Here is a 25,373-nt window from a genome sequence, read left to right on the forward strand (position 1 = left end):
GTAGAGCTGGGGGCTCTCACTATGTTGCCCAAGCTGATCTTGAACTCCTGGCCTCCCAGAGTGCCGGGATTACAGGTTTGAGCCACCGCACCCAGCCGAGTATGTACTCTTGTGTTTGGTTTCTTTAGCTCAACATGTCTCTATAATTTGTATCGTTGAATGTATCAGTATTCTCTGGCTAGTGGACATTTGTTTCTATGTTTAGGCCATTAATAAAATTGCACTGGTTTCTCTTGGATAGATACCCAAGAATAGAACTGCTGAGTCGGAGGGTAGGCAACTCAGTTTTCCAAAATAAATGTACCTGTTTATACCACCACAACAATGTATGAGAGCTGGAGGTTTAGTCAGTCTTTTTTGAAATATATATTTTGGCCAGACACAGTGGCTCATGCCTGTAATCCCAGCACTTTGGAAGACTGGGGCGGGAGGAGTACTTGAGTTCAGGAGTTCAAGACCAGCCTGGGCAACATAGCAAGACCTCTTCTCTACCAAAAATTTTTTTGAATAGCCAGACGCGATGGTGCACACCTGTAGTCCCAGCTACTCTGGAGGCTTAGGTGAGGGGATTGCTTGAACCAGGGAGAACGAGGCTGCAGTGAGCTGTGAAAGCTCCACTGTGTTGTTGGTGGGCCGGTTCAGGTTCTTGACTTTGGTGCGCAAAAGAATTTGAGAGCAAATCCAAAGTAAAAGTAGGCAAAGTAGTTTATTGCAAAGTGAAAGTACACTCTTGATAGCTGGGCCAGAGAGGGCTACTTGAGAATGAGACAGCCCCATCCTACACTGGGGAAATTACCTTTATGAGAAGCTTATATAATTATTCATTAAAGGGTGGGAATGAGTGTTGCTGTTAAGCATGTTGTGGAAGGTCTTCTGGATGAGCACACACTATTGCTATACATGCCAGTATATACATTGCATGTCTCATTACCATTGTAATTCTCCATCCCGGGGTGTGTTTTTACTGTTAAATGAGTATAGGTCAACCTAAAGACACTGACCAAGGGTTTCTGTCCCTGTGCAAGCTCGAGGTTTTTTCCCCTTTTACTCTTTTTCCTCCTTGCAACAGGATGTTCTGACCACGAGTTCCTGATGCGGGTTGTGCAGCGTTGAGCTGTTCTCTCCATCTGTCTGTTTGGCAAGTATCTTCTTCCCCTTTAAGTGAGGCTGTGACCATCCTACCTGATCTATCTCAACTGCACTCCAGCCTAGGCTACAGAGTGACACCCTGTCTCAAAAGATAGTAATAATTTATATATTTGGGGATAATTTTAGATTTATGGAAAAGTTGCAAAGATAGTCCAGAGAATTCCCATATACCCCTTCCCCAGCTTCCCCTAATGTTAACATCTCACAATACCATGGCACATTTGTCAAAACTAAGAAACCAGCATCAGTAGATCATTATTAACTAAACCCTGGGCTTTATTTGGATTTCATTGGTCTGTCTACTAATGTAGTTTTTCTGTTTTAGGATCTTGTCCAGGATGCCATATTGTATTTTGTCATTAGTTATTATGTCTCCTTAGTCTCCCCTGGTCAATGACAGTTTCTCAATCTGTTTCTGTTTTTCATGACCTTGACAGTTTCAAGGAGTAGCGGTCAGATATTTTGTAGAATATCCCTCAATTTGGATTTGTCTGATTTTTCTTTCTTTTTTTTTTTTTTTTTTTTTTTTTTGATGATTAGACTGTGGTTATGTGTTTTAGGGAAGAATACCACATATGTAAAGTGTACTCAACGCATCATATTGAGAGGTGAAGCCAGCTGGACTTCTGGGTCGGATGGGGACTTGGAGAACTTTTCTGTCTTACAAGAGGATTTTAAAACGCACCAATCAGTGCTCTGTAGCTAGCTAGAGGTTTGTAAAATGCGCCAATCAGCACCTTGTAAAATGGGCCAATCAGCACACTGTAAAATGGACCAATCAGTGCTCTGTAAAATGGACCAATCAGCAGGATCTGGGCGGGGACAAATAAGGGAATAAAAGCTGCCCCCCAACCCCGCCACCACCCTCCAACCCCAGCCAGCGGTGTCTAGCAGCTCGGCTCCCCATCCAGGTTGTGGAAGCTGTTCCTTTGCTCTTCAGAATAAATCTTGCTGCTGCTCACTCTTTGGTTCCATGCCACCTTTAAGAGCTGTAATACCACGAAGGTCCACAGCTTCATTTTTAAAGTCAGCGACACCAAGAACCCACCAGAAGGAACCAACTCTGCACACAATATTACAGGTATATAATATCAACTTGACTTGTTGCTAGTGATATTAACTTTGATCACTTGGTTAAGGCAGTGTTAGCCAGGTTTCTCCACTGTAAAGTTACTATTATACTCCTTCCATACTCTCTTTAGAAGTCATCACTAATTCCAGCCCACTCTCAAGGGGAGTAAGAACTATCTACCTGTCTATATTGTTTGGAATTCTTCTGTAAGGAGGATTTCTGCCTTCTCCCTCCCATTTATTTATAACAATATAAACATGTTTGTTTTTTTCTGTTCTTTTTTTTTTTTTTTTTTTTTTAAAGACAGTCTTGCTCTGTGGCCCAGGCTGGAGTACAGTGTTGCGATCTTGGTTCACTGCCACTTCGCCTCCCAGTTTCAAACGATTCTCCTGCCTCAGTCTCCTGAGTAGCTGGGACTGCAGGTGCACACTACCTTGCCTGGCTAATTTTTGCATGTTTGCAAAAATGAGGTCTCATCAAGTTGACCAGGCTGGTCTCAAACTCCTGACCTTAGGTGATCTGCCCACCTTGGCCTTCCAAAGTGCTGGAATTATGGATGTAATTATATACCACACCTGGCCTGTATGAACATGTTTTTACTTGGTTTGTTCAACTTTTATGTTCAGGGGTACATGTGCAGGTTCGTTACATAGGTAAACTGCCTGTCACCCAGGTGACGAGCATGGAACCCGATAGGTAGTTTTCTGATCCTCACCCTCCACCCACCCTCCACCCTCAAGTAGGCCCCAGTGTCTGTTGTTGCCTTCTTTGTGTCTGTATGTACTCAACTCCCACTTATAGGAGAGAACATGCAGTATTTTATGTTTTTACTTTATACTTTGATTTGTTCGATTTTTACCTTACTTTGTTGCTCAAAGCTTTATTGTTCACCTTTCCTATTAAGGTTTATTATCTACCTCTAATCTTTTGTATCATATGAAATCGGAGTCTTGCTCTGTCGCCCAGGCTGGAGTGCAGTGGTGCAATCTCGGCTCACTGCAAGCTCCGCCTCCCGGGTTCACGCCATTCTCCTGCCTCAGCTTCCCAAGTAGCTGGGACTACAGGTGCCTGCCACCACGCCCAACTAATTTTTTGTATTTTTAGTAGAGACGGGGTTTCATCGTGTTAGCCAGGATGGTCTCGATCTCCTGACCTCATGATCCGCCCAGCTTGGCCTCCCAAAGTGCTGGGATTACAGGCATGAGCCACCGTGCCCGGCCTTCTTTTGTAATGTTTCTTGTAAGATTTTTGGTATCAGGATTATATTGGCCTCATAAAATGAGTTGAAATAATAAGTTTGGTATTATTTCTTTTTTTTTTTTTTTTTTTCCGAGACGGAGTCTCGCTCTGTCGCCCAGGCTGGAGTGCAGTGGCGCAATCTCGGCTCACTGCAAGCTCCGCCTCCCGGGTTCACGGCATTCTCCCGCCTCAGCCTCCCAGTAGCTGGGACCACAGGCGCCCGCCACCACGCCCGGCTACTTTTTTTTTTTTTTTTTTTTTTTTTGTATTTTTAGTAGAGACGGGGTTTCACCATTCACAGGATGGTCTTGATCTCCTGACCTTGTGATCCGCCCGCCTCGGCCTCCCAAAGTGATGGGATTACAGGCTGAGCCACTGGGTATTATTTCTTATTTATTCTCTCTTAGGTTTATACCCATATTTTTTTTTCTTTTTCTTTTTTTTTTTTTTGGTTTGAGACGGAGTCTTGCTCTGTCGCCCAGGCTGGAGTGATGTGGCGTGATCTCCGCTCACTGCAACCTCTGCCTCCCCGGTTCAAGCGATTCTACTGCCTCAGCCTCCCGTGTAGCTGGGATTATAGTCTCCCGCCACCATGCCCGGCTAATTTTTTGTATTTTTAGTAGAGATGGGGTTTCACTGTGTTGGCCAGGCTGGTCTTGAACTCCTGACCTCGTAATCCGCCCGCCTCGGCCTCCCAAAGTGCTGGGATTACAGGCGTGAGCCACCGCGCCTGGCCTATACCCATATTTCTTACTTAAGTATTTGGAAGAATTCATTAGTGAAGTCATTTACGCTTGGAGTTTTCTTCATGGAAAGTTTTTCATTGTGGATTTCAATTTATTTAGTAGATATAGGACTATTCAGATTTTCTGTTATGTCAGTTTGTGTCAGTTTGATTTGTCTATTTCATCTACATTATCAAATGTATTAGCATAAATTGCTCAAAATATCCTTAACTTTTTCATATCTGTAGGATTTGAGAGCTGTCCCCTTTTTAATTCTTGATATCAGACATTTGCAATTTCTCTTTTTTTCTTGATAAGTCTTGCTAGCGGTTTATCAATTTTTAAAATCTTCTTTTTATTTTAGGAGATAGGGTCTTGCTATGTTGCCCAGACTAGACTCCAACCCCTGGGCTCAAGCAATCCTCCTGCATCGGCCACCTGAGTAGCTGGGATTACAGGTATGTACCACAGCACCCAGCTTAATTTTGTTAATCTTTTTATTTTTTGTTTTTAATTTTTTTAGAGACAGGGTTTTGTTCCGTTGCCTAGACTGGAGTACAGTGGCCTGATCATTACACACTGTGACCTCAAACTCCTGGGTTCAAACCATCCTCCTGTCTCAGTCTCTCAAGAAGCTGAGACTACAAGCACAACCCACCACCACTGGCTAATTTTTAAAATTTTTTGTAGAGACTGGTCTTATTGTGTTGCTCAGGCTGGTCTCGAACTCCTCACCTCAAGTGATCCTACTGCCTCAGCCTCCCAGAATGCTGGAATTACAGGCGTGAGCCACCATGCCTGGCCCACATTACCTCTTAAGATGACTCAAAAGCGCTTCAAACATAATTGTACCCAAAACAAGCTCAAAGTCTTTCCTCTCAGACCTGATTCTTTTCCAGTGAACCTACACATTTATTGTAGGTTTGAGTTAAGAAAAGTGCCAACAGTGCAACACATAAATAGGCAAAGGACATGATCTGACAGTCCACAGAAAAATAAGGGCTTTCGGTATGAAAAAATCCTCCACCTCATTCATAAGAAGAAAAACTAAGTTGTATCTATACAATGGAATAGTCTTTAAAAAAAGAAAAAAGAGGACGCTCTTAACATAGTGATATGCCAAGATCTCCAAGATACATTGTTAAGTGTAAGAAGAATATATATTCATAATTGCTTGTATTTACATAAAACACTGGAATATTTAAGAAACTAATAAAGGTGGGCTGGTACAGTGGCTCATGCCTGTAATCCAAGCAGTTTGGGAGGCCAAGGCAGGAGGATTGCTTGAGGCCAGGAATTTGAGACCAGCCTGGGTAACATAGTGAGACCCTCATCTCTACAATATACATACATATATATATGTGTATGTATATGTGTATAGATATATATATTAGGCCGGTGGCATGTGCCTGTAGTCCCATCTACTTGGCAGGCTGAGGCCAGAGGATTGCTTGAGTCCAGTCATGGCAGTAAGCCATGATTGTGCCACTGTACTCCAGCCTAGGTGACAGAGATCCTGTCTCAAAAAAAAAAAAAATTTAATTTCAACCTGATTTAAAAAAAAAAAAAAGCGGCCGGGCGCGGTGGCTCACGCCTGTAATCCCAGCACTTTGGGAGGCCAAAGTGGGCGGATCACGAAGTCAGGAGATCAAGATCATCCTGGCTAACACGGTGAAACCCCGTCTCTACTAAAAGTACAAAAAATTAGCCAGGCGTGGTGGCAGGCACCTGTAGTCCCAGCTACTTGGGAGACTGATGCAGGAGAATGGTGTGAACCCGGGAGGTGGAGCTGGCAGTGAGCCGAGATGGCGCCACTGCACTCCAGCCTGGGTGACAGAGTGAGACTCCGTCTCAGACAACAACAACAACAAAAAAGCAGTGCTATGATCGGGTGTTAACTTCTCAGTAGTACTTCAAATTATGGTGAGGGGGTGAGTTAGAAGCTGAGGAATGGGTGCAGGGAAGTTGGATGTGGTGTGAGTGATCTAAAAATGAGAGCAATGTGCCAAGTACTGTGCTGAATCATTAAGTATGCAATCTCCTTTATTCCTCATAATAGCCTTAAAGTTGGTTGGTATCATTTTCGTTTTAAAGATGATGAAACAGTGACTGAAAAGATCTAAGAAACTTGCCGAAAGTCCCACAGCTATGTAGTGGGATTGTATAGACTCCTGGACTCAGGGTACCAACCTGAGATGAGTTGTTCAAGAGCATTGACTTGGCTGGGTTCCATGGCTCATGCCTGTAATCCTAGCACTTTGGGAGGCCAAGACAGGAGGATCACATGAGCCCAGGAGTTCAAGATCAGCTTGGGCAACATAGTGAGACTGCCCACCCCCACCCCGGCCCCATCTCTAATTAATTAATTAAAATTTAAAAATAACATTGACACAACATGGAGGAGGAAAATAGAGCAAGTGGAGAGGGGATAGAGACTTAATTCCATCAGCTCCCCTCTTTCCCCTCACCACTCTTCCTTTCCCTGTGTCCCGAACCCGTGTTTCTAAGTCCTGACTGCTATTATTCTTGTGTATTAAATACATACTATTTACTATTTAATACATCTTTTGTTGTTGTTTGTTTTCTCAAATTTTTTGTGGAGACAAGGTCTCCCTATGTTGCACAGGATGGTCTTGGACTCCTGGCCTCGAGCGACCTTCCCACCTAAGCTCCCAAAGTCCTAGGATTACAGGCATGAGCAACCATGCCCAGCCTATTTAATACATCTTATTTAATATATAGTATAATACGTAAATATGTACTATTTAATATTTAACACATATTAAATACAAATGGTCCCCAACTTACAATAGTTCAACTTAAGATTTTTCAACTTTATGTGGTGTGAAAGTGATAGACATTGAATAGAAACTGTACAATATTCAATAAATGATATCTAACACTGTCTTATAAAATATGCTTTGTGTTACATGATTGTGCCGTTATAAGCTATTATAAGTGTACCAAGTACGTTTAAGGTCCACTAGTCTAAGCTATGATGTTTGGTAGGTTAGGTGTTTTTTTGTTTTTTGTTTTGAGACGGAGTGTCACTCTTGTTGCCCAGGCTGGAGTGCAATGGCATGATCTCAGCTCACCGCAACCTCCACCTCCCGGGTTCAAGCGATTCTCCTGCCTCAACCTCCTGAGTAGCTGGGATTACAGGCATGCACCACCACGCCCAGCTAATTTTTGTATTTGTAGTAGAGACAGGATTTCTCCATGTTGGCCAGGCTGCTCTAAAACTCTCCGCCTCAGGTGACTCACCCGCCTTGGCCTCCCAAAGTGCTGGGATTACAGGTGTGAGCCATCATGCCCGGCCTAAGTGTATTTTTAAAGTGCATTTTTGACTTACAATATTTTCCATTTATGATGGGTTTATCGAGAAGTAACCCCACTGTAAATCGAGGCGCATCTCCAATCTAGAAGGCAGCTACTCCTTAATAACCCCTTTCCCATAAAACATGAATCTAAATCTACAAACCTTGTTATATAATAAAGCAAGACGTACTCAGTTATAATCAGTGTGCACGTTAGAGCAAGCACTACTTTTCCGATCTTAATTATTCCAGAGATGCTTGACCAATTTACTGGGTACGTGGGCAGTTTTCTGATTGCTGTTTCCACACTCTGCTTTCCCACAGAGAGATTTCCGCAGTTAGGGGCTGCTATTTCAACGCAGGGAGATAAAAAGAAAAAAACACTTGCTCTTCTACCCGGCTAAAAACACTCATCCTAGGGAGCACGCCAGCATTTGCAGCGCTCGGGGCAGGGCCACTCGGCCTGCGGCCGTTGCACTGGCTGGAAGCTGGCAGGTGATCACGGTTGATTGGCTCGGGTGCGGTCCAAGGGCAGCAACGCCTTCGGCGGGCCGCCTAGGGTGATTGGCTGCTGCAGACCCACCCCCTAGCCGGTTTGGTGGGCGGCGAAGCCTGGATTGGTGGAGCTAACAGCTGGCTCAGTTTCAGCGCTGGCTCTTCGTGCATGGTAGAGATGGCGACTGCGACTCGGCTGCTGGGGTGGCGTGTGGCGAGCTGGAGGCTGCGGCCGCCGCTTGCCGGCTTCGTTTCCCAGCGGGCCTACTCGCTTTTGCCCGTGGACGATGCAATCAATGGGCTAAGCGAGGAGCAGAGGCAGGTGAGGAGACTGACCCCCTTCCTGGCCCCAAGGCCTCCTTCCTGCCTGGTCCCCAAGGCCTCCTTCCTGCCTGGCCCCCATCGGCCCAGCGCCCACCCAGCCTTGGCTTTTGCCCGTGGGCCGTTGGGAGCGCCAGCGCGGGGGCGGGACGCGGGGCCTCCGACCTCGGGTCCAGTCCTCTGACCTCGGCCTCACGTCTGTGGAGTGAAGATTTGAGACCGTGGGACAGTACTGCTGGAAGTAGGAGGAGTCGAGGCTGGGAGAGCTCCTGAGAGACTGATGGTGTTTTGGTGGAGGATTGGCCAGGCTACCTACCGCTTGTGGCACAAGGGCCCTCAATCTGTATGTAGTTCACTTACACCTGAACAGGCTGAGGTATGCTTCTCACACCTGGGTGGTCATCGTAATCACCAGGGAGTCTTTTTTGTATAAACAGTTTGGGGGTTTTAAAAAGCCACAGTGAGCTCTCCTGTCGCTCTTCAGCCCATTGGGTCAAAACACAAAAGTTGAACAAGTACTTGAAAGAAGTAGTTGGAGGCCAGGCGCCGTGGCTCACACCTGTAATCCTAGCACTTTGGGAGGCCGAGGTGGGAGGATTGTTTGAGCTCAGGGGTTTGAGATCAGCCTAAGCAACATAGCGAGACCCCCATCTCATAAAAAATAGAAAAGAAGACGAAGTAGTATTTACAAATGGAACAGAACCGGAGTCCTTCCTGAGGTTTCACTTGGAGGCTGGATGGAGTTGGCGGAGGTATGAGCCTCCCAGCAACTCCGTAGTTTATGTTTATAGCCCGCGAGCGCTCAGAGCTTCCGTGAACCACCTCAGGCGGAAAGGGTTCAATCCCTATTCTCAAGCTTTCCTGGCAAGAGGAGTTTCTTTTCTTTTTTCTTTTTTTTTTTTTTTGAGACGGAGTTTCACTCTTGTTGCCCAGGCTGGAGTGTAATGGCGCGATCTCCACTCACCACAACGTCCGCCTCCCGGGTTCAAGTGATTCTCCTGCCTCAGCCTCCCAGGTAACTGGGATTACAGGCATGCACCACCACGCCCGGCTAATTTTGTATTTTTAGTAGAGACGGAGTTTCTCCATGTTGGTCAGGCTGGTCTCAAACTCCCAACCTCAGGTGATCCTCCGGCCTCGGCCTCCCAAAGTGCTGGGATTACAGGCATGAGCCACTATGCCCAGCTGCCAAGAGGAGTTTCTAATCTCTTTGGGTAATCAGACCCTTTTAGCCAAAGGTTCGGGGGCTTGAAAGAGCCTGACAGCTATTGAGATCTGGCGGCTGCCTGGAATGCAGCTGGAGCACAGAGGGTGGGAGGTGGGAAGGTGCTGGGGAAGCTAGGAGAGTCAGCTGGGGTCAGCTCCTGCAGGGCCTAGTAGGCCTGGGTGAGAAGCTTGTGTTTTATTCTAAGTACAGTGGAAACCAATGGAATGATTTTTATGTAGAGTGTGACGTTTTAAAAATTACCATCAAGCTGTCTAGGCTGAAGACCTTAAGAAAGAGGGGTGAAGATCATCTCCGAGGAGGCATAAACTACTGAGGCCTCTCAGTTTCAGTCTGATGCTGTTTGGGGAAGTTACTTGTGGCCTTTTCTCTTGAATGTGTCTGGGTAGTGGAGATGCTGTCTGCAGTGGCATCTGTTTACCTCTCTCCTATTAGCTTCGTCAGACCATGGCTAAGTTCCTTCAGGAGCACCTGGCCCCCAAGGCCCAGGAGATTGATCACAGCAATGAGTTCAAGAACCTGCGAGTGAGTTGGGAGGCCCGGGCAGTGGGGGGCAGTCAGGGAGTGGGGCTGAGCTGCACTGCTGCCTGGAAGAGCTCACACAGTTTTCTGGTAAATGAAGCCTCTCTAAGAATGCAGCCCCTCTCTCTGAAGTGTTTGGGTCTCATTGTTCCAGCCACATGTGACTGGCTGCCTTCCCCTCAACACTTATTCCACTCCACTCCATTCTGTTGGCAGGAATTTTGGAAGCAGCTGGGGAACCTGGGCGTATTGGGCATCACAGCCCCTGGTGAGTATAGTGTCTTTCCCTAAAAAGAACTTTTCTTATGTGCCCTTTAAGACAGTTCCCAAAAGAAGCAGGAAGGGAAGGGAAAGATTGTGCTTAAAGAAACCCAGAACTGCATCTTTTGGACCTGTGAAAGCACCCATTGATTGTCAGCCCAGAGAACAGGACACTCTTCTATTTTATTAGACAGTGATGTAGAGAAGGCAGAGGGATTAATTAGGTCATTGTGGCTCACTTGGATCAGGATCAATCCAACTCTTGAACTCTGCATACTTAATAGGCTCACCCAGGTGATTTGGGAAGTTTAGAAAACTCTGGATCAAGTGGTTGTCTTCATAGTACCTCAGTCTTACTGCCTCCCCTAATCCCTATAAGCTTTGTCCTACCAGTGGCCTCTCGGCAGGAACACTCTGGGCAGGTGTGTCCCTGTAGGGACTGCCTGTGTCCTCTTCTGCTTAAACCTTGGAGCTCATTTGGGAGCAGATAGCGGGGGGAGTAGGATAGGGGCTGGGCAGGGGAGAGAGATGTCTATCTGGGCTTCCAGGTGAGGTGGCCAGATGATGTGTTTAATAGGCTGTCCGGGGGGAGAAGGCAGGGAGCTAGCAGGCTCTGGTTTGGATATTATTAACGTCTGAAAGAGGCCCAGACTGGCTTGCAGTGCCCGGTAAAGAGATGAGCCTAGGCCAGGCGCGGTTGCTCACACCTGTAATCCCAGCACTTTGGGAGGCCGAGGCAGGTGGATCACCTGCGGTCGTGAGTTCGAGACCAGCCTGACCAACATGGAGAAACTCTGTCTCTACTAAAAATACAAAATTAGCTGGTCATGGTGGTACATCCCTGTAATCCCAGCTACTCGGGAGGCTGAGGCAGGAGAATTGCTTGAACCTGGGAGGCGGAGGTTGCAGTGAGCTGAGATTGTGCCACTGCACTCCAGCCTGGGCAACGGAGCGAAACTCTGTTTCAAAAAAAAAAAAAAGCCCAACCTGCTTGGGCCTGTATTCACTCTGGGCATGAGAGTGTGAGTGGAACCCAATATACTTCTCCTTACATCCTAGAAAGTTATATCACCTTTCATAAAATGAAACCACTTGAAGATTAATTGAAACCATCTTAATGTAAAAGCATTGGGGGAAAGGCTGCTGGGTACTCCTAAGCAAGACTCTCCTATTGTGTTTTGGGGGTTTACGTACCCCACTCCCTGCAGACAATATGCTTCTGAATCAGATTGTATTTTACGGAAGAAAGAGGCAGTTAGAAATCAGATGAAAATGGCCAGGTGTGGTAGTGGGCTCCTATAATCCGAGTGACTCGGGAGGCCAAGGCAGGAGGATCGCTTGAGCCCAGGAGTTCAAGGCTGCAGTGAGCCATGATTACACCATTGCACCCCAGCCTGGATAAGAGAGTGAGAGCCTGCCTCTTGAAAAAAAAAGGAAAAGAAATCAGATGAAAACTCTTTCAAGGGAACCTGAAAAAGAAAGCTGGTTACAAGTTCTGGTTTCTGCATGATGTCATGGTGGCTGTTTCTAATGTCACCTGCCTTCAGGCTTTCCTTCCTGCAGTTGTAGGGGCAGGTCAAGGTTTCCTTAGAGCCTAGAACGAGCCTGACTTATTGGTCAGAGTGAACATGTGTATAGGACCTTGCTAGGCTTGACCCAATCAGCAGGGCTGGGGGTGGTATCAGGTGTCTCAGCCACTTGGAGTTTGGATCTGCTGCCAAGGAAAAACCGTATATTTTATGAGGAGTTCTGAAATTCTCTGCCAGCATCTCATCTGCCCTCTGCTGCACAGCTCACCTCAAGATTTTCCCTGAGGCTGTGGCTCTCCTGTCCTGTCACCAGTCCTGCTTCTTTCTTTTTTTTTTTTTTTTTTTTTTGAGACAGAGTCTCACTCTGTCGCCCAGGCTGGAGTGCAGTGGCGCGATCTCGGCTCTCTGCAAGCTCCACCTGCCAGGTTCACACCATTCTCCTGCTTCAGCCTCCCAAGTAGCTGGGACTACAGGTGCCCGCCACCATGCCCGGCTAATTTTTTGTATTTTTAGTAGAGACGGGGTTTCACCGTGTTAGCCAGGATGGTCTTGATCTCCTGACCTCGTGATCTGCCCACCTCGGCCTCCTAAAGTGCTGGGATTACAGGCGTGAGCCCCATGCCTGGCCTCCAGTCCTGCTTCTTTGGGTTCAGCCCTATGCTATAAAATCTCACCTTCCTCAGGCCTTTTGCAGACACATCAGATCCTCTGGCTTTGTATCTGTTCTTGGTGCTTTGGACACCACCTCCACCCCAATGCCTTTGTTTTTCTCCAGGCCCTCTTTCTTCATTTATTCATCTGCCTCTGCATTTCTGTAACTTTCTGAGTAGTGGGTGCTCAGGTTGTTCACGTATCTTCATCAAGAAGTCTGTCTGGGATAAAGCAGAAGTTGCAATGATTGCCTTCTGAATCACCCCTCAGCTGAGGAGCACCAGCAGGCAAAACCAGTCCACTGAGCTTGTAAGCAGGTCTGTGGCATCAGCTTATTCTTGTTGCTAGAGAGAATTTGGAGTAGGTGCTACAAGGTGCTTCCCTTCTGCCGTCAAATGTAAGATTCTTAATGAATGTCCCGATTTAATCTGGGCTGCGTTTTCCACTCCCTTGTACCACACCACTCACAGTTCAGTATGGCGGCTCCGGCCTGGGCTACCTGGAGCATGTGCTGGTGATGGAGGAGATATCCCGAGCTTCTGGAGCAGTGGGGCTCAGTTACGGTGCCCACTCCAACCTCTGCATCAACCAGCTTGTACGCAATGGGAATGAGGCCCAGAAAGAGAAGTATCTCCCGAAGGTGAGGAAATGGAAATGTAATACACGCTAATCTCACAGTGCAACCACCAACTAAAAGATACCCTCTCCCCTTGGGGGCCAGTCAGACCTGCTTTCTGTAGCATGCTGCCATGAACCAAATGTGGTTAGGAAGGGGCCATGGATTGCTTTAAAATACTTGAGCCAAAAATAATAAAAATAGGACCAGAACTCTTGCATTGAACAACAGACAGACAACATTTGAAGAGAACTCTAAGAAATGGAAGAGTAGGACTAGCTTCCTTTGCAAAGGGAATGGAAAAAGGAGAGGCATTTTCAGCCTTGTAGCCATTGGGCTTAGAAGAGACTTCTAGGACTTTACCGATACCCTGGTCTGAGAGCAAAGTTTGAAGGGGTTTAATGTGGACAGGAAGAAGCAGTACCAGTGAGCTGCTCTAGGGTACTCTGAGGTTGTAACAAGGCTTATTGGGGGTTTTCCTTGCAGCTGATCAGTGGTGAGTACATCGGAGCCCTGGCCATGAGTGAGCCCAATGCAGGCTCTGATGTTGTCTCTATGAAGCTCAAAGCGGAAAAGAAAGGTGAGGCCACTCTCAACTTGGGAGCCAAAATGGGCAGAGGTACAGACATTATCAGGGTAAGGGAGCAACAATTGTGGGTGGTCCCTGCTGGGTTTCCAGAACTTTCTCAAAGGTGGACAGCTTCTTGCTCAGCAGAAGGTCTATGGCCTGGCTGAGACAGGCCAAGATGGCTTGAGCAAATAGCCAACATCCTGCCCTTAGGAAATCACTACATCCTGAATGGCAACAAGTTCTGGATCACTAATGGCCCTGATGCTGACGTCCTGATTGTCTATGCCAAGACAGATCTGGCTGCTGTGCCAGCTTCTCGGGGCATCACAGCCTTCATTGTGGAGAAGGTGAGTATAGGTGGGTGCAGGGCCAGGAGGCTTCTGCCTCCTGACAGTGGTACCAGAGATAGCCCGTTCACTGATCTCAAATGGAATCAGTGTTGTGTGCTCTGCAAGGCCCCCAGAGGTGGGGGTGAGGCAGAGAGCAGACTGCAAGGAGGGTGACCAAAAGTCCAGGAAGTCCAGGGCAGATGGGTCACTTCTGAAGACGGTGGAGCCGTCCTCAGCGCCAGGCCACACAAAGAGGTCTAGAAAGGGGAGGACTAAAAGGAGGTCAGGACATGACGGTCAGGGTACCATTGGTGGATCTGATGAATGTGGCCATGGGAGACTGAGGTGTGGGTGGGATGCAAGTGGAGACTGCCCCTGCAACAGCCTTGACAACAGAAGCAAGAAGGAAGCAGAGCAGGAGTTCAAATGAAAAGTTAGGAGTTTGGGTTTGTTTTTAGAAATGAGAGAACTGAGCAGATTTTTTGGTCAGAAGAAAAAAAAAGGGAAGAAAAAAGAAAATAGAGGGAGAAATTGAAAAGTGTGAGAATGAGTGGGCAGAACACAATGGTGAGCTGGGGCAGAAGAGAGAAGGATGGGTTACAGGTGATAGTGCAGGAACCACCTGCCTAACGATCATGAGGAGGAAGCCAGGGGCCCTGTGAAGGCTGGGGCCACCAGTGGGGGAGTTGGCAAGAGTTTCATGAGCGAGTATTGTAAAGGTTTGCGGTACCCTCCATAGAGAGGGGGAAAGTAGCTGTCTAGGGTTGGAGCAGTAGGGACCTGGCTAAGATTGGAAATCTCAAGGTTGCGTGATGCCACCCTCATTACAGGCTGAAGGCAGCATGTGCCAGCACTTTGCTGGGCACTTGCTAAAACATGCTGCAACCCAGTAGTCCAGGTCAAAGTACAGAGGGCTCAGTTCAGCCCTAGTGGGATCCCTTTGGGTACAGACAGGAGAACAACAGAGGATAAGGGAATTGACCGGGCTGGTGACAGTATCTGGGAAGTAATGTCCCCTGGGGGAGGGAAATAAGGCCAGGGGGGTCAGGAGGGCTCAGGGAACTGAGCATATCATTGAGAAAGAAGTGTCCCCGTGAGAACTGGGGAGAACACAAGCTAGTGGCAGAGGAGGCTGGGATCAATCTGGGGCATTAGCACCGGAAGGTCCCGGGGGGAGCATGGGACTAGGATGCTGCCATGCTGTGCAGGTACAGGGACTCAATAGGAAGGTGGGTGCCTTCTTCCCAGGGGCCTTTCCTTTACCAGGCCCCCTTGGGGCTAATCTGTAACCAGGACCACCTTTTGTTTCCTGTAAAGGGTATGCCTGGCTTTAGCACCTCTAAGAAGCTGGACAAGCTGGGGATGAGGGGCTCTAACACCTGTGAGCTAATCTTTGAAGACTGCAAGATTCCTGGTAAGTAGCACCGAGAATCAGGGAGCCCCTCTCCTGACCCCCTTCCAGGCTGATCTGGCTGTTCTCAAGTTGAGAAAGCCTCTGGGTTAGAGAGGCTTGGCATTGTTAGCGCTTCAGTGACATGTGGCTAGGCTGTGAGCTGGGGCTGCTGGACAGCGCTCCTTCTTGGCCAGGGCCCTGCAGCGGCATGCCTGACTGGCATCACACACTCCGCATAGGGTCTGTACTCAGTAGCCGGAGGAGAAGGGTCAGACCTACCCTTTCCCATTGATGTCCTTCAGTCTTCCTGTACTTTCGCCCATCCACTGCATGTGAGTAACTCATTAACTCACGTTTTTGTAAAATATTTTAAAAATGAGTTATTCATTTTTAGCATTAATGATGCTAAGAAAAAAAAAAACAAAACATCTGAATCCACTGATGGAATCCCGACTCAGTAGAGAGAAGGCAGTTCTGTTTGAGTATGAGTATTTTCTCCCCCGAGGTGTAACTGAAATCTGACATGGTGGAGCACTGTGGGAGAGCCAGCACAGCCATCATGTACTAACCAGACCAGGGGCATGGATTTGTTGTTTGGGGTTTTTTTTTGTTTTTTTGTTTTGTTTTGTTTTGTTTTTTTGAGAAGGAGTCTTGGCTCTGTCACCCAGGCTAGAGTGCAGTGGCGTGATCTCAGCTCACGGCAGCCTCCACCTCCTGGGTTCCAGTGATTCTCCTGCCTCAGCCTCCCGAGTAGCTGGGATTACAGGCATGCGCCACCCTGCCCAGCTAATTTTTTTGTTTGTTTTTTTGAGATGGAGTGTCGCTCTTGTTGCCCAGGGCTGGAGTGCAATGGCGCGATCTTGGCTTACTGCAACCTCCGCCCCCTGGGTTCAAGTGATTCTCCTGTCTCAGCCTTCTGAGTAGCTGGGATGACAGGCACACACCGCCCAGCTAATTTTGTATTTTTAGTAGAGACAGATGGGGTTTCACCATGTTGGCCAGGCTGCTCTCGAACTCCTGACCTCAGGTGATCCACCCGTCTCAGCCTCCCAAGTGCCAGGATTATAGGCCTGAGCCACCGTGCCTGGCCAGGGGCATGGATTTGATCAACAGTTAGGTTTGCTGTCTGCCTCAGCCATATACCACGCCTATCACCGACAGCCCAAAAAAGTGTGCTTTAATTACAGGGAGCATCCAGGGAGGGGGAGCTGTGCAGCTCCTTCTTTGTTGACAGGAAAAAATTCAGCTAGCATTAAAGGCAGGTCAGTAGTGTCAACTTGTTTTCCTGCCCACACCTCCCAAGGCCATCCAGTCTCCTGGCTTTACTGGGTGGAGAGGTGCTCAGCAGCTTCTGTCACTAGCTCTGAATGGCCCGTCTCCTGGACAAAGAAGCTTTCACGGACTACCCTGCAGGGAGGTGACATTGGACCAGAGCTGACTCCACCTGGGGGAAAGAGTAATTCTCTGGTTTCTTTATAGGTGCCTGTGTGGAAAGAGTCAGGGAGGGATTGGGTGACTTCTAGACCAATTAACTTTTCTTCTTTCCCATCCAAGGGAGTCCAGAGAGGGAAGGGAAAGATCTAACAACTCTAGCCTTTGTGGTTGGCCTCGTGGATGGGGTGGGAGTCCTGGCAGCTCCACTTCTGACTGGAAGGGGTTCACTTGATCCTTTTCTTTCACCTGGAACCTTACTTGAATAAAGGTCAAGTGACATATTTTAGTGCCTTACTTGAGAGCCATGTTTCCAAATCTAGTACCTTTGATAAAAGTGAGGAGGCTGTGGACAGCTCTCTCCCTCTGACCAGCACTTATCCTGGCAGCTGCCAACATCCTGGGCCATGAGAATAAGGGTGTCTACGTGCTGATGAGTGGGCTGGACCTGGAGCGGCTGGTGCTGGCCGGGGGGCCTCTTGGGTAAGTGTGAGAGGCTTGAGGGAAGCTGGGCTCTGTCGGCCTCCTCGGCAGGTGACCCACCATGAGCAGCAGCAGCCTTCCCCTTGCGGGGCCAAAGGGAGCTGCCTCCTGGCCCTGCTCTCTCCTGGGAGACGAAAGGAACCTCCTCCTCCCATGTTGAATTTCTTCCCACAGTGGGGAAATATCATTCAGTAACAGACAAAAGGCCTGAGGAGCAGGGTGGCTTACTCGGCTGTGAAACGACACCTGGGCTGTCACGCCCCTGCACCTCTGGTCAATCGGTGCTGTAACTGTGGCAAGACTTTCTGAAGTTGCTTTTCTCCTCCCTGGGATTCTGGCCTTCCCACGCTAGCATTTTGCCACCACACCCGGTGGTGGGATGAGGAGGTGCCCACGGGGCCTTTCTCCTTTCTGACAGGCTCATGCAAGCGGTCCTGGACCACACCATTCCCTACCTGCACGTGAGGGAAGCCTTTGGCCAGAAGATCGGCCACTTCCAGGTGAGCCGAGTGCTTTTGCTGACATGTACTCTTCAACTGGGCTACAGTTTTCTTTGAAAAGAGAGGAAGTGAGGTGGGCACCGTGGATGGTTACTGTCTCCTCTAGCAAATTGAGCTTGACTGCTTGGAATGCAGTCTTCCTCAGCATGCAGCCTGACTCTGGAAGTCATCAGGAAGTTCACCACATTGCCACCTCGATTCCTGTGTGAGGTGGATGAACTAGACATTGTAAGGTTGGAGAGCAAAGCGTGCAAGTTGTGGGGGCAGAAGGGAAAGAGGTTGCTATTTGTAGTTAGACCTTCTGGTCCGAAGAAGCTGCTGGAAGGTAATAAGCGTTGGAGTAAATGGTGCCTTGGGAGCCATGCCTTTCGGAGGCAGTGATGGCCACTTCAGGGTGTCATGCAGGCTGTGGAACAGCCACTCTGTGGCCCTAACTCCCACACCTGCCTCCATCTCCATCATCCTGAGTAAATCCCATCTCCTCTCCATGCCCCTGCTTCCTCATCCTTGGCTGTCTTGTTGCCATTGCTGACCTGCTTTTGGTAACTGAGAGAGTGTTCCAGCATGTTGACCTGTGACATCCCTTTGTGCCCAGTTGATGCAGGGGAAGATGGCTGACATGTACACCCGCCTCATGGCGTGTCGGCAGTATGTCTACAATGTCGCCAAGGCCTGCGATGAGGGCCATTGCACTGCTAAGGTGAGGGCCAGCCTCAGTCGGGGAGAGGCGGGGGCAGTGGGCCAGCTGCTGAGACTTGCTGTCTGCGTGCCTCGCAGGGCCCTGCTGACCCCAGCTTCCTCCCGTAGGACTGTGCAGGTGTGATTCTTTACTCAGCTGAGTGTGCCACACAGGTAGCCCTGGACGGCATTCAGTGTTTTGGTGAGTGATCCCCACTTCCCAGTCCCGGGGCTCCCTCACTCCTGGGGCCTGTGGCTGCTTCAGAAAGCAGTTTCAGGGCGGGCGTGGTGGCTCACACCTATAATCCCAGCACTTTGGGAGGCCGAGGTAGGCAGATCACCTGAGGTCAGGAGTTCAAGACCAGCCTGGCCAACATGGTGAAACCGCATGCCGGGCATGATGGTGCATGCCTGTAATCCCAGCTACTTGGGAGGCTGAGGCATGAGAATCGCTTGAACCAGGGAGGCAGAGGTTGCAGTGAACCAAGATTGCACCATTGCACTCCAGCCTAGGTGACAGAGCGAGAGGCTGTCTCAAAAAAAAAAAAAAAAAAAAAAAGCAGTTTCCTCTCCACTTCTCCACTCCTCACTATGTGCTTATACTAGGCCCAGCTGAGCTGGGACCTTCGGGCTCTTTCTGTCCCAGTTACAAGGAGGAAATGGAAAGCAAATGAGAAAACTGCTAGATGCCAGGAGTTGCTGCTGCCTTCAGCAACACCCCCCTCTCATCCTCCCCGCCTCATAGACGCTAGGAAATGGGAAAGGGAGATTTGGCTGGGCACAGTGGCTCACACCTGTAATTCCAACACTTTAGGAGACTGAGGCCGGTGAGTCACCTGAGATCAGGAGTTTGAGACCAGCCTGGCCAACATGGTGAAACCCCGTTTCTACTAAAAATACAAAAAAAAAATTAGCCAAGTGTGGTGGCAGGAGCCTGTAATCCCAGCTATTTGGAAGGCTGAGGCTGGAGAATCGCTTGAACCCACGAGGCGGAGGTTGCAGTGACCGGAGATCGCGCCATTGCACTCCAGCCTGAGTGACAAGAGTGAAACTCTGTCTCGGAAAAAAAAAAAAAAAAAAAAAGGCCGGGCACGGTGGCTCACACCTGTAATGCCAGCACTTCGGGAGGCCGAGGCAGGTGGATCACCTGAGGTCAGGAGTTCGAGACCAGCCTGACCAACGTGGTGAAACCCCATCTCTACTAAAAATACAAAAATTAGCTGGGTGCAGTGGTGCGCGCCTGTAATCCCAGCTACTCAGGAGGCTGAGGCAGGAGAATCACTTGAACCTTGGATGCGGAGGTTGCAGAGAGCCAAGATCATGCCACTGCACTCCAGCCTAGGTGACAGAGCATGACTCCTTCTCAAAAAAAAAAAAAAAAAAAGCTAAATGGAAATTTCTAGAAATAGTTCATAAGTTTCAAATCCACAGCATCCTGAATAGCTTGAAGTGTTGTGCCATGCTGCTCTGTCATGTTTGGTACGTGAATCGTCCCTTTGTGCAGCCTATCTATGCTATGTGGGCTACCTGCCCGTTAGTAGTCACCTAGGGTATCCAATCAGCTGTCCTGATATCAGAGTGCCTGTGTTCAAGTAACTCTTATTTTGCTCAGTGGCCCCAAATTGCAAGAGTAGTGATGCTGGCATGTCATAATAGTTCTATTTTAGTATTTGTTATTATTGTTGATCTGTTACTATGCCTAGCTCATAAATTAAACTTTCTCATAAGTATGTATGTATAGGGAAAAAAACAACATATATATGGGGTTCGGTACTGTCTACGGTTTCAGGCATCCACTGGGGTCTTGGAATGTATCCTCCAAGGATAAGGAAGGACTAGTGTATTCCCCACACCCCTCCCTCTTGCTACCTTTTGCTGCTTTTCTTTAATCACCCTCTCCTCCTGTGGCCTGTTTCTATATACTTGGCATTCTGTTTGCTTTCTTTGTTTTGTCAATCACTTCCTTTCTTCTCTGCCCAAACCCTGGTTGCAGGTGGCAATGGCTACATCAATGACTTTCCCATGGGCCGCTTTCTTCGAGATGCCAAGCTGTATGAGATAGGGGCTGGGACCAGCGAGGTGAGGCGGCTGGTCATCGGCAGAGCCTTCAATGCAGACTTTCACTAGTCCTGAGACCCTTCGCCCCCTTTTCCTGCACCTAGTGGCCTTTCTTGGGAAGTAGAGATGTGGCGGCTTTTCCACCCTGCCCACAGCAGGCCCTCCTGCCCAGCTGCTCTTGTCAGCCCTCTGGCCTCTGGATGAGGTTGAGTTCTCCACAACAGCTCCCAAGCATCATGGGCCTCGCAGCCGGGCCTGTGCCATGGCTAGTGTTGTGTGATTTAAAATGGACTCAGCAGGAAGCATATTGTCTGGGGATTGTTGGGACAGGTTTTGGTGACTCTGTGCCCTTGCTCTCTAACTTCTGAGCCCACCTCCCAGGGTAGGCACCTGGGGGCATGCAGGTACCCACCTCTTTCTCTTGGGTGAGCCTCTGGCAAGGAGATCTCTGCTCAAGCACAGCAGAATCATGGCCCCTCTCCATGAATTGGAACTTGGTACAGGTTAAGTATCCCTAATCCTGAAATCTGAAACACTTCTGGTTCCAAGCATTTTGGATAAAGCAAATTCAACTTTCAGTCTCTTTTCTGGGGGAAAAAAAAAAATAAACCTAGCCTAGCCAGGCGTGGTGGCTCACGCTTGTAATCCCAGCACTTCAGGAGGCCGAGATGGGTGGATCACCTGAGGTCAGGAGTTCAAGACCAGCCTGGCCAACATGTGGAAACCTCGCCTCAACTAAAGATAGAAAAAAATTAGTTGGGCATGGTGGTGGGCGCCTGTAATCCCAGCTACTTCAGGAGGCTGAGGCAGGAGAATTACTTGAACCCAGGAGGCGGAGGTTGCAGTGAGCCGAGATTGTGCCATTGCACTCCAGCCTGGGCGACAAGAGCAAAACTCTTCAAAAAACAAAACAAAACAAAAAAACCCTGGCCCTTGTTTCTTCCAGTTTCTAGAGGTATCAGCTCCTAGCAGCTTATGAACACATATGCTTGCTTGGCCAGGCAGGGTGGTGTGTGCCTGTAATCCCAGCACTTTGGGAGGCCAAGGCAGGTGGATCACTTGCAGTCAGGAGTTCAAGACCAGCCTGGCCAACGTGGTGAAACCCCATCTCTACTAAAAATACAAAAATTAGCCAGGGGTGGTGGTGCACGTCTGTAATCCCAGCTACTCGGGAGGCTGAGGCAGGAGAATCACTTGAACCCGGGAGGTGGAGGTTGCAATGAGCCAATATGACACCGCTGCAGTCCAGCCTGGGCCATAGAGTGAGACTCTGTCTCAAAAAAGGAAAGAAAAATAGGCTGGGCACAGTGGCTCATGCCTGTAATCCCAACACTTTGGGAGGCCGAGGCAGGTGGATCACGAGGTCAGGAGTTCAAGACCAGCCTGGCCAAGATGGTAAAACCTCGTCTCTACTAAAAATACAAAAATTAGCCAGGTGTGGTGGCAGGCTCCTGTAATCCCAGCTACTCAGGAGGCTGAGGCAGAGAATTGCTTGAACCCGGGAGGCGGAGTTTGCAGTGAGCCAAGATCACACCACTGCACTCCAGCTTGGACGACAGAGCGAGACTCTGTCTCAAAAAATAATAGGCCAGGCATGGTGGCTCAACGTCTGTAATCCCAGCACTTTGGGAGGCCGAGGCGGGCAGATCACAAGGTCAGGAGTTCAAGACCAGCCTGACGACCAACATGGTGAAACCTCGTCTCTACTAAAAATACAAAAATTAGCCAGGCCTGGTGGCACGCGCCTGTAATCCCAGTTACACAGAAGACTGAGGCAGGAGAATCGCTTGAACGCAGGAGGCAGAGGTTGCAGGAGCTGAGATCGCGCCATTGCACTCCAGCCTGGGCAACAGAGTGAGACTCTGTCTCAAAAAATAATAATAAAATAAATGAACACACATGCTGCTGAGTCCGCAGGGGGGCAGAGCAGAGGACAGCGTGCTTTTGTGTACTGTTGGAAGACTGGCTCCTCCTGTACAGCACCTCTGAGCCCTTGTGCACCGCCCTGCCACGGGCACCATCCAGTCCTGGCCATGTGACCACCCACAACTGACTGGGCAGCAGGCACAGGCCCTACCCGAGCAGGCCGGAGTTGGCTCGCGTGACTCCAGCTGAGGCTGCCTGTGTACATTTCTCCAGATACCCTATGGCTAATTTTGTTATAACTGCACAGTGGCTGCTGCCATTTTGTATTAAATATATTGTGAAACAAACCTATCTGGGGAGAAGCAATCTACTTGCCGCTGCTTCCTGTCTGGATCCAGCTTGTGTCCTTGGAGAGTGGCTGGTCCAGGTCCTATTCCTGTCCTCCAGCCCGTTCTTTCATGAGGGACAGGAAGGTAAAATCAGCCCTTAGGAGAGAGGTCTCAGCCTCCCTTTCCCAGATCTCCCAGTGAGTTTTAAAGGAAGCAGGGAGCCCAGACTGCTAAGTTCTTACAGCCAGAAGGAAGCTTATAGATTTCTGAAAACCGCCCCTATGTTTTTAAAAAGATCAACACAATTTGACTTTCTCAAGGTCAAAACGAACTAGAATCCAGATCTGCTCATGGCAAAAATGGGGGTGTTCTGAGAATTCCAGCTTTGGGCCCCACTGTACAGCAGTCTGGATAGAGTGTGATCTGAGAAGGGAATGGGTCTGGGTTGTTCCACCCCTTCCGAGTTCCGAAAAGAGGGAACTGGTTTTCTTGGTTCTCAGCCCAGCAGCACCTATCCTGGCTCTTGGTCCTGGCCTGCAGCCAAGTGCTGTTCCTAGCCTGAGGCTTGAGACAGGTGGGGTTGGCTCCTCACCAACCCCAGTTCCGTCCCATCCTGAGGGCAAGATCCTGGGCTCATAGGCAGTCCCTTTCACTTCCTTGTCTTGCTCCCTGCTATGTTGGAGATGAATGTGACTAAAAGGGCCATCTTGCTGGCTTAATGTGTGGCTGGAGAGACCAGCCTGGAGACAATGTGGCAAAATGGGGCGCTTCATCCAGTCTGTCTAAGCCCTGTCGACTTGGGGAGGTGATTTCTTTCCTGGTTCTATATGTGAAGCAAAATAAATGTTTTAAAATTAAAAGCAAAAAAACAAAATGAACCATGCAGCCTGAGTGGTAAATGGAAGAACAAGGGGCACGTCTACTTTGGTTCTTGTGGGCGTGTTTGGTTGCCTACATGCATTGGGCAAATCTGCAGCACCAGCTGCCAGCACTGCTCCTTCCTGCGGCTGGCTCTTACTCCACTCCAATTTTAGGCAGGTCACACTATCAGGGCAGCTCGCTGCTGTTGATGCTGCCTGCCCTGTGGGAGGGCAACAGAACCTTGGGATGTTTTTTAAGCGTGGTTTGAGCACACCCCTTATCAGAATTTGGCAACCTAGAATAAATGCAGGTTCCTGGATCCTGCCCCAGACCTAATCACATCCCCAAGTGTGATTCTACAAGGCAATCTTCTACAACCACCATCTGGGTCCTAAAGCAGGCTTCCCCAGGAGCCTAAGTCCTAATTCTAAATCCATATAATCTAGTGATAACAATCCCTTGCCCATGTAACCCTCTCAAGTCTGAGATCCTTGATCTTTGCACAACCGAGTGCAGGAGGCAAGGTTTCGCGCAGGGCCCCCTTTCAGAAGACCGGTAAGGTGAGTTGCCCTCGGTGGGATGGGACTAGACCTGGTGTCAACGCACCGCGTGGTCTGGAGAGAGGTTCCCAGTCCCTGCCTGCCGGGTAGGAGCTGGGACCTAAGACCCAGGTGGTCATCTGTCGCGACCCCCAGCCTAGGGCAGGTCCAGAGTCCTTCCTCTGACCCTCTCCCTCGAGGCAGCGCGCTTCTTCGAGCGCAGCACTGGCTTGCCAGACGCAGCTCGAGTGTCGCATGGAGCTCGCCTGACCCCTGCCGGCTGCCCGCGGGGTTGGGTTGCAAACGCGCGGAGCCAGCCTATATGGCCTTTGCCTGGGGTTCAAGGCCCCCAGTTTGGGATTTCAGGACTCAACGACGTTTTGTTTTAGCCAATAAGGACATTAAAGGGAAGAGGGGTTGGGGGAAGCCTATCCTCTATTACCATCATTTCATAAAAGGCTTTTTTTTTTTTTGAGACGGAGTCTCGCTCTGTCGCCCAGGTTGGAGTTCAGTGGCGCCATCTTGGCTCACTGCAAGCTCCGCCTCCCAGGTTCACGCCATTCTCCTGCCTCAGCCTCCCGAGTAGCTGGGACTACAAGCGCCCGCCACCACACCCAGCCAATTTTTTGTATTTTTAGTAGAGACGGGGTTTCACCGTGTTAGCCAGGATGGTCTCGATCTCCCGACCTCATGATCTACCCACCTCGGCCTCCCAAAGTGCTGGGATTACAGGCGTGAGCCACCGCGCCCGGCCGACCTTTTTTTTTAAGACGGAGTCTCACTTTGTCATCCAGGCTGGAGTGCAGTGGCGCGATCCCAGCTCACTGCAACCTCCACATCTAGGGTTCAAGCGATTCTCGTGCCTTAGCCTCCCAAATAGCTGGGATTACAGGCATGTGCCACCATGCCTGGCTAATTTTTGTATTTTTAGTAGAGACGGGGTTTCACCATGTTGGCCAGGCTGGTCTCAAAGCCCTGGCCTCAATTGATCCACCGGCCTCAGCCTCCCAAAGTGCTGGGATTACAGGCATGAGCCACCACGCCCAGCTAGGCCAGGATTTTTTATTTGTTTGTTTATTTATTTATTTTTGAGACAGGATCTCACTCTGTCACCCACTGCAGTGGCGTGATCTCAGCTTACTGCAGCCTCGACCTCCCTGGCTCAAGGATCCTCTGGCCTCAGTCCTCCCCCTTGCCACCCACCCCCAGCCCC

The 25,373-nt window shown here is 49.2% G+C and overlaps 1 protein-coding gene across 9 annotated transcripts in view; it reads left to right on the top strand.

Moving 5' to 3' along the window:
• The first annotated feature begins 1,709 nt into the window (after positions 1 to 1,709).
• Positions 1,710 to 25,373, top strand: part of IVD (isovaleryl-CoA dehydrogenase) — a 36,554-nt gene continuing 12,890 nt past the window's right edge. For 2 of the 9 annotated variants that reach the window (XM_009428814.5, XM_024349123.3), the window contains exons 1-11: positions 8,010 to 8,319; positions 9,979 to 10,068; positions 10,282 to 10,333; positions 12,977 to 13,146; positions 13,609 to 13,702; positions 13,904 to 14,040; positions 15,340 to 15,436; positions 17,236 to 17,329; positions 17,748 to 17,829; positions 18,425 to 18,529; positions 18,637 to 18,709. In XM_009428814.5, the coding sequence (XP_009427089.1) occupies positions 8,167 to 8,319; positions 9,979 to 10,068; positions 10,282 to 10,333; positions 12,977 to 13,146; positions 13,609 to 13,702; positions 13,904 to 14,040; positions 15,340 to 15,436; positions 17,236 to 17,329; positions 17,748 to 17,829; positions 18,425 to 18,529; positions 18,637 to 18,709 (1,147 nt within the window). In that variant the 5' untranslated portion in view covers positions 8,010 to 8,166. Of the gene's footprint in view, positions 1,862 to 2,016; positions 2,231 to 4,549; positions 4,644 to 7,973; positions 8,695 to 9,978; positions 10,069 to 10,281; positions 10,334 to 12,976; positions 13,147 to 13,608; positions 13,703 to 13,903; positions 14,041 to 15,339; positions 15,437 to 17,235; positions 17,330 to 17,747; positions 17,830 to 18,424; positions 18,530 to 18,636; positions 18,710 to 19,321; positions 20,236 to 20,500; positions 23,639 to 25,373 lie in introns of those variants that run through there. The other 7 variants (XM_063794741.1, XM_063794740.1, XM_001143110.7 and 4 more) reach the window with 7 other exon arrangements.

The sequence above is a fragment of the Pan troglodytes genome, chromosome 16 (assembly GCF_028858775.2).
Source record: "Pan troglodytes isolate AG18354 chromosome 16, NHGRI_mPanTro3-v2.0_pri, whole genome shotgun sequence".
In the NCBI taxonomy this organism is placed as follows: domain Eukaryota; kingdom Metazoa; phylum Chordata; class Mammalia; order Primates; family Hominidae; genus Pan; species Pan troglodytes.